Source organism: Brassica napus, chromosome C9, assembly GCF_020379485.1.
Source record: "Brassica napus cultivar Da-Ae chromosome C9, Da-Ae, whole genome shotgun sequence".
NCBI classification, from domain to species: domain Eukaryota; kingdom Viridiplantae; phylum Streptophyta; class Magnoliopsida; order Brassicales; family Brassicaceae; genus Brassica; species Brassica napus.
Genome location: NC_063452.1, coordinates 40,622,087 through 40,631,487, shown reverse-complemented (window position 1 = coordinate 40,631,487; position 9,401 = coordinate 40,622,087). Strand labels below are relative to the sequence as shown.

General features: G+C 32.3%; 1 protein-coding gene and 1 long non-coding RNA gene across 2 annotated transcripts; both read left to right on the top strand.

Moving 5' to 3' along the window:
• The first annotated feature begins 2,241 nt into the window (after positions 1–2,241).
• LOC106378590 lies at positions 2,242–4,716 on the top strand. Its single transcript, XM_048767991.1, has 4 exons — positions 2,242–2,856; positions 3,117–3,371; positions 3,453–3,584; positions 4,606–4,716. Exons 1-4 carry the CDS (start codon positions 2,242–2,244, stop codon positions 4,714–4,716), a joined length of 1,113 nt encoding a protein of 370 aa, XP_048623948.1.
• A 1,025-nt stretch (positions 4,717–5,741) lies between these two features.
• On the top strand, positions 5,742–7,408 carry LOC106382009. Its single transcript, XR_001276786.3, has 2 exons — positions 5,742–6,849; positions 6,924–7,408. It is a non-coding gene; the product is annotated as an uncharacterized LOC106382009 (long non-coding RNA).
• The last annotated feature ends 1,993 nt before the right edge of the window (positions 7,409–9,401 follow it).

Here is a 9,401-nt window from a genome sequence, read left to right as displayed (position 1 = left end):
GACAACTACACTAATGAAGATTTGAGAGTTAGTCGAAGCAGCCATTTTTCGGCCATATTGATCTTGTTCCTCCATTGAACACTGATTTTTAATGGACCAACAAGCAAAGGAGTCTTGAAAAAGGTGTTTTATCAGCCTAAAGACGTTCAGGAAAGTTTGGGTCTTATTATTTTCAAGCAGATCTACAAAACAGACTTATTAGGCTTAAGAAAAGGATCCAGCCAAAGTCACTATGTTTTTTTTCTAAAGCTAAGATTCGACCAGGCAAATAATCATGATTTTTACTGGACCATTCCTTTCAATAGAAGACAAAGAGTTCTCCAGAAAGATTTGAAGTCGTGGCTATACCAAGAGTCATTCAAAGAAGAATTCATTTCAAGTCAAAAGTAGTCCACTTTTCTGTTTTCAAAATTGTCTAATTTTCTACATTCTTCTTTATTACCGAAATATGTAACTCGATATAAGAGGCATGATCAGAATGAATAAAGAACAACATTTCTTCTTCTAAAAATGAGAATATTCTCTTTTGTTCTCATTGAACATTTCAATTGTTGGTGAGTCATATCCTTCATTTAAACTACTGATCTTTAGGTGTGTCATATCCTAAAGATCTTGTAAATCAGTGGCCTTCCGCAACCTCTATGCGACCACTCATTCCACCATTTCCCTTAATTGTTGGTGTTAGTAACCCATCGACCAAAGGTTTTTTCAACTCACCATCATTATAATATCTAATAACAGTGGACATGTCTTTTTCTGAAGGTAGGAGAAAAAATAAAATTTATTAGAGCAATTAATATATTAATTAAATAAAAACAATCAAAGTGCATTCCTTGGGCCAAAATTCATTAGGTGGTCTGATGTAGATTTTGAAAACATATTTAGAGATTTGCAAAGTTTTCCAAGATTATGGACATGTAATCGATTGATCACCTCCCGCCAGTCACTAAATGTTTAGTTAGATGAACCGGTCGATCACCCTTCCTTTTTTTTGCTCCATCTCAACGTTAGACAGACCGTTCTTAATTGTTTTCATATTTCCATTGTGTGTTTAGATTTCAATTTCAGATTGACCACAAACACTTGGGATATAAAAAAAAAAAAATATATATATATATATATATATAGTGTCCCGAGTCTTTTATGTCCAAATGTGAGCAAGATCAAGTGGTGGAAAATCCTTCAAATGATACAATGCTTATGATGCCATAAGGTTCATTTAATCTCTAAAATTTTTGCTTTCATCTTTTTGTCCAAAAGTCTAAATTACATGTAAAGGCTTTAAAATCTCCAAAAACACTACAACATTAATAATACGTTAAAAATCATTAATTTATTTAGAGAAAATTACTCAATCTAACTCTCATTTTTCAGTTAATTACTAATCTAACTCTCGTCTATCGACATATGTTAACTAAAGGGGTAAAAGACGGATTAACCCTCTATATTGTTATTTATTTCTATTTTTACATTAATAGAATAAGAAAATTAAAAATAAAATACACATTAATAAAATAACAACACACGATAGGTTTGAGTAAAAAAAATTAGGGTTTATGGTTCCATTGTCGACGAACGTAGACTGCCTCTGAGGGCTTTCGATTTCTCCGTTCCTCCGACTTGCCTCGTGTTCACCGGCGTGAAGAGCGTCGTTTTGTACAGGGAGAAACACCTTACTCGGAGGAGTATAGGTTCCGTAGGCTCTTGTCTTCTCCGCTAGTGGAGCTTGTCCGCCGGTTAGATTCACAGTCGTAAGTCTCTGTCCAATATTTATTTCTGGTTTCAGTCTTCCTCTCAGATTTGAATGAATTTCAAAACAATTAATTTTGTTCACAGTCACGGTGGTTTTAGGTTCCGACAAAATTTGAATCAGTTCTAGTTGCTACTGACCACGTTAAACATCAACTCAAGGTCAGTATATGGTTTCAATCTTTGTCCTCAATGTGAAGTCATAAAACAGTATTGATTTAGATTTTTCATTGTTTGTTTGTCAATTTAACATCTATCAGTTCATTTTAGTCAGTGTAACCAACTCTTACATGTTATATAGTGAATATTTATTTGTTATTTATATGCATTTCTCTGTAGTTATTTCATGCTAATGTTACTTTGAACTTTCCATTGCTAGATATGGCCTCAGCTAGCACTACGACTAATTATCCACAACGACTATACAAAAAGGGGAAAACACCTAACCAACAAAAGAGTATGAGTTACTATAGTTATTTGTCAAATTTTCAAATGGTGGAAGTAGGAGTAGGAAACGACGCATGGGATGCACTGAAGAAGTCATCAGTTGGAGTTTTTCCTAGACTTTACGAGCTTGATTTCATATGGTCTGCAAAGGTTGTTCATTACCTCTTAACGCATCAGCTGGTAGTTAGAAAGAACTATGAGATATGGTCGTTAATTGATTGGCAGCCGATTCGTCTCTCTTTGTTAGAGTTTGGTGAGATAACTGGTTTGAATTGTGATATGTTTGATAATGGTGACCTTTGCAAAGTTGACCATAAAGAATTTTGGGCAGAACTGAATGTGTGTACAACTGTTGGTCCTAGTCTGAATGAGTTGCAGTTGGTATTGGGAAGATGCAAGAACTGGAGTCTTGAGAAAAGGATTATAGTAGGACGGTTGTGTATTTTGCATATCGCAATATTTGGCATAGCTCCTACACGTCGGATCCCGTTGGAGTGTGCAAAGCGAGTACTTGATTTTGAAGCTTTCGGGAGATATCCATGGGGTCGAGTTGCATGTAAGAGTTTGATACACTACATTAAGTGTGTCAGTTATGACGCAAAGAAATCATATACAATGGAAGGATTTGTGTACGTGCTACTCATATGGGGATATGAGGCTGTTACTGGCCTAGGAGATTAGTACGGAAACAAAATTGTTGAGGTAGAAGTTCCTCTCCTTTCATGGGCTGGATCAAGAAAACGGTTCGTGTCTGACGACTTCATTAGACAAGAAAAAATCGAACACGAAGATAAGGTACCAAATTTGTAATGTTTTATTTCTTGTTTTTGGTGATTTCTTTACTCTTGTTTTTTTTTTTACTTTTATGTTTGTTTTGACTCTTAAATTGAATGAATCTCACATTCATTTTTTATTTCCAGGTTCGTGTACGGCATTTCTTTTCACACGTTGACGAGAATTTAGTCCCTAAATGGGATGGTGAGCTTGAAGATGAAAATGTGAACCACTTGATCCGTGATATACTTGATGACTGTGTCAATCGTAAAGCATGGGATTTAGTTGAAACTTCTGTTACGAAAAGGACTAAGCGTAAAGAATCTATCCCCATGAATGTTTCAGAGGATTCAGCAAACAAGGATAAGAAGGCTAAACCTATGGAAGATTGTCGGTATAATGTGAGTACAATATTATATTTTGGTATTAAATACTAGTTGGTATGATAAGATTTTCTAAATTCTTCAATGGTTTTAATGTAGGCTGACGGTAATGATACGCCAAGCACTGCGATGTTGACCATGTTGAAGACTCTGACCGAAAAAGTAGACAACATGAACACCAATATGGCTACTAAATTAATGGCTGGTTTGGATGCAGCAATTGGTACGAAGGTTGATGTCATAATTGGTCCCTTAATTGAGAAAGTCGCATTTAAATTATTGTTTGGTTTAAATTAAATCTGATTTACATGGTTTGTCACGATTTTGGTTAATTGGTTAAAATTATATAAGTCTGTCTTCAAAAAGAAAAGAAATCTGTGGTCAAAAGTAAATAAATCTGTTGAAGTTTGTTAACTAAATCTATTGAAAAGAAATAAATCGGTTGGAAATCTATCAAAACTAAATAAATTTGTGGGCAAATGAAAACAAATCTATGAAAACAAAAATAAGTTTGTCAAAAATAAATAAATTTGTGTCTAAAGAGCAAATAAATCTATCAAACCTTAAATAAATCTGTCAACCTTAAATAAATCTGTCAACTTTAGATAAGTCTGTATCTATAAGAAATAAATCTGTCAAAATTAAATAAATCTGTTGCCAAAGAAAAATAAATCTATCAAATAAATCTGTGAAAATCAAATTAAGTCTATCGATTTTAAATAAGTTCGTAGCAATGTAGAAATAAATCTATGGTTCATAAGTCTGTTGCTTCTTGTAACGTGAATCAAATAAATCTATCAAATGGTAAAATTGTAATTATTAATTTTTTTTTTAAAAATTAAAAATTATATTAATGGCAGTTTTGTAATTAGCGTTTTACATAACAAAGAGTCTAAGAGCATTATAGGTATCAAAACTAAACCAGTAATTAAAAAAAAAAATATTAGAACTAATCTAGTAGTAAACTGATAAATTAGGACTACATTAACTTTTTTCCCATTTATTTATTAAAAACTTTTTAAAACATATTAAATGGCAAATATGACAACTAGCTTCAAAGTATTTAGAGGAGAAGCATGCTCCTCAATCGCCCCAACATATGGGATACTTGAGATGGTGTTATGTGGATAGAACTTGGCGAGAACAAGATATTTTTATGGGTCAAAGATGGTTCTGCAGCATGGTTCTACAACTCAACCGACAACATTATATTGGAATGAAAATCCTATGAATCCTATCACTTTTTGTGCAGAATGTGATATTTGATTTGGACGATGGAGCGCATAAAGATATGCAATTCTTAGAGGTGGTGTTTGCAACAAATTATTTTCAACTAGTGAAGATAGTTTTTACGCCGACATAATGGTCGGTTTTCACTTCCCATTTGAATGAATTTCAACTATACAAGAAGTTCTTATTTAACTTTGTGATCCCACATATTTCAAGAGGATATAACACAGTGGCGGACAGGCTTACAAGAAATTCTCGGAATCTGTCTTCTACTATAGTTTATGTTGATTTTGTTACAACGATTTAGTTTTCTAAATGGATGTATAGTTTGGATAATATTCACTACAAGAAAAAACGGTTTTGATAGCAGTAGAACATAGTGTTTTTTGTCTTTCTGCTATGGTTGACATAACCATTAGTTTTAGATAGCGTTTGTATATTTGGAAACGCTACGATAGAGTAGGCATATTTGAAAGCGCTACGATAGAGTAGGCATGGGCATAAAATCCGGAACCCGAAATCCGAACCGAACCCGGACCAAAAAACCCAACCCGTTATCCGACCCGAAACGTAAAAATACCCGAACGGGTTTTGTAGTATAGTACAAAAAATATCCGAACCCGAAGTGTTATTAACCGAACCCGAACGGGTAACCCGAAAAGTCCGAAATTAATAGTCAATATAAGTATTTTGAAATATATATAAATATTTCAATTATTAAAATCAATATTTGTGGTAATATTATATATAATAATAAATATTAAAATTCTAATAAATGCTTTAAGTACACAATTAGTTATAAATAAGTATTTTATAATTTGCTCATTGAAATAAAAAGTCTACTCTCTATAAGGCAATACATATTGTTTACAAATGATGTTTGTTTTCATGCTTGATTTAACATTATATTGTTATTTTATCAATTCTATATGTGATAGATTAATTTTTATTTAATAGATGTTTTTCTTTATGTTTTACTTCAAAAATTTTGTTTTTACTTTGGTTATATCCGAACCGAACCGATATAATCCGAATCCGTACGATATATGATTACTTTATGGGTTTTATGATGCAATACAATTTTGAACCGAACCCGAAGTGTTATTATCCGAACCCGACCCGTACTAATAAAATTTTAGTATGGGACCTAGAAGCGTAAACCCGAAAATCCGAAAACCCGAAAAACCCGACCCGAATGCCAACGGGTACCCGAACGCCCATGCCTACGATAGAGTTTGTAAATAGAAAAACATAACAAAAACGTTATGTTTGTCTTTTTGAATCTAAACCCTAAACAAGTTTTTTTAACCCTACACTCTAAACACAAACTTTAAATTCTAATATTTTAACATCAAATCTTTTGTTTAACCTCAAATATTAATAGAACTCAAAATGATTTATTTTAAAAAAAAATTAGTCTCATATCTCAATAGTCAATACCCCAAACATTTAACCCTAAAACCATATACTCAAACCTCTATTCTAAATTCCAAACTTTATATCAAAGTTCTAAATAGAATTTTTTCAAACTTAAATCCAATTCTTAAAATACATTCAAACTTTAACTTAGAATCTTAAACCCAAACTCTAAACCTTATATACTCAAATCTGTTTTTTTATATACTCAAATCTTAAATCATAATAAACCTCAAACCTTCAAATTTAGACCTTTAAACTAATTTCATTTTACATTTAAACTAAATCATTATATTCTAAAATATGATGATTAAAAAATTTGGACTTGGACTAATGGTTCTCTCTACGAACCACACGATCTTCTTCTGCATCTCGAAGGTCTTCTTTTGGATCTTAAAGTTATGATCCACTAATCTGTTTTCTGATTGGTCAATGTGGGGTGACAAAGATCTTTACTTTCAACTTTTGATTTGTGTTCATCCAAGGGCCACAGTTGATTAATCAATTGTTTTCTAATTTTTTTCTCTGACTCAGATTTTCTTCTTTCCTTTCAATTTTGTTCTTCATTCATAGGCCATCACCATCTTTCTCTTCTTCTTTTTTTGTCTCTTCGCATCTCTCTTTCTTATTCTCTAAACCACCACCACCATCTCTTCTTATTCTTACTCTTCTTCATATGGCGGTTGACTCCGAGGAAGGACGAATGAGAAGAGAAGATAACATGGTCGATATCTGGAAATCCAAGAGTAAGAGAGCTTTTTCTCAAGAAGCGTCGTGAAGGTCTTCAATCCACACAGAAACTTAAATAAGTTTCTTCTCCATTGCTTCTGATTCATCCATCGAGAATAAGGTAGAAATCAATATAGATCTGAAACCGATTTATAGGGTTTATAACTGATTAAATCGTTTAAATTTTTTTATTAGTTGGAGAGCTTGCTGTCTATAGTTGGTGGTGTATGGTCAGAGAATAGAAGCTTGAAGATTGAGACAAAGGTGTGGCGGATAGGATAGATAAACCGGAGACGAATATGACGGTTGTGTATGTGACGAGCTTAGCAGTGGTGAGCCGAAGACGAGCTCGACGACAGTGAGTGGGAAGAGTCGTGGTGATTTCGTCGCCGTCTCCCACTTCGAAGGAAAAAAGAGAGAGACGCGAGGACTTGGTCGTCACAGCGAATGGTGGTTGACGGCGGCGGAGTTAAGAAGCTTGAAGGCGGCGTGGTTTGTTATTAGGTTTAGTTAGCAAATAGGTTTAGGTTTAAGCTTGGTTTACTTTTGGTTTATTTTTTTACATGTAAACCAGTTTTAGTTTATGAATAATTCAATTTAAAATTTAAAAAAAAATTATATTTTATTTTATTTTTCAATAATGTAATAATAACAAAAAAATATACGACTATTAAAGAATATTTAATTGCATAAAAAATGATATTGTATATGACAATAAGAAAGCAGCGCGAAAAACTGCTATCTAATGTGTCTTACCTATTATGAAGGACGATGATACATCGCTTCATAAACCACTATCTTATCGTTAGATAGCATTTTTCGTCTGCTAAGAAATATTTTTTTTTTCTTGTAGTGATTGTTGGCGCCAAAAAAAATAGGGATGAAATCAGTGAAAATTGTTACAAATAGTTATAGTATTTCCGCTTCTGATCATTGTACAACAACAAAAAAATCGAGAAAATAAGTCAAAGTTTAATATAGGATGAGTCGAAAGATTATGAATTGTCCTTCCCCTGTGCTATTCCTCTCTTTTTTTTATTGGTAAAAAAATTATATTCTAATATTCCTCTTATTTTTATAGGTTGCAACTATGTTTCCATTCGCTTTATTTGATATGGTATTAGTTACATGCCTTGTTCGGAAACTCGCTAGGTGCTACGCGTGCTGCACATTCGAGCCTAGCGATTTATTGAAAAAACGGGAAAAACTCGGGGAATACGCGGGAGAAATTTTTTGTACTTTTATATGTATAAATACCATATTTTATACATATACTCTACATTTTAGTTGTAGTCCCTATATATCTATGGTTTCGTACTTTTACAAATAATTTACATATAAACTACTCCTTGCTATTGTAATTATATATATTTAGAACAAAACATTAAACGTTTAAATGGTATATTGGCTCGTGTTCTTTAGATATTATGCTCTGACCCTTTGTTTAAAGCACAAGCTCTGTACATTTTTGTTTTTTTTTTCTTTTTAATAAAGGGGTATAATTGTAAATATGAATTCATCTTCTTCACTGCCAATTTTGAAACCTAAAAAATGGCAGCCGACTGTGTTTCAGTTTTGTTTATTGATTTAACATCTTTTTCATCAATCTGTCACTTTAAAACTCAAATGATTCACATTATTTTTTTGTATTTACTCTTGAATAAGGTTCAAGAACAACAGTACAGAAAGAATTATTGATTTTGAACAATTACCGTTCAAGTAAATAATCGGCCGCGTTTTGAAAAGCGACGCTCTAGGCGATTAGAAATCGGATTACTGTATAACACAACCGAATCAATGCAATTCGCCACGGTGACCTAACGTATTACGATTTCTCAGACGATAAATCGCCTACGCGGGCGATTTTTAGAACAAGGACTTACATGTACTTCTGTGTATTCAACTTTTTTGGTCGAAGCGTTTAATTATCTTTTTGAATAAGAACATCTCCAAAAAGATAGTCTATTTTTAAGTTTCAAAAACCCTATAATTGAAGTTTAAAGATGTTATTCTCCAAAAGCAAAACTTCAAAATTAACTTCAAAACTATTTATATTTTATACTAGGGTCCTTATATTTTTCATAATTAATTAAAATTCATAAACTTTTGTAAATAAGTAGCGCATATATGAAAATACAAATTATTAATTAATAAAATTTTATATTTTAATATAAAATTTTAAATAGAAATAACATAATTAATATTACAATTCATATACATAAAATACCATATTAATTAATAAAATTAATTATGTAATAATACATATGATAAACTAGTGCATTTCGAAGTTAAAAATGACTCTTTATTTCTAATTTGTAGATTACGAACCAAAAATTATTGAAATCGGTGATATTAATCATTTAAATACATTAGATTTGAACAAGAAAGTAAAAGAGGAAAATAAAACATTTCTACAAGACTTAGATTCTGTCAATAATGTTAATACCCGTTAATACATTCGATCTGAGCTCCAAGTAATGGCCAACTCCATCACACAATGCGTCAACATCAATGCCACCAAACTAAACTAAGTCCACGTCGGACTCCATTAGACAAGTTTCAGAATGTACTTCGACACCAAGCAGTAACAAACACCAAGGAAACCTCTTTCTTTATTCTCTGAGGACTGAGGTCTAACTTTCTCATAAGGCACGTCCCTCTTTATATAGCAAA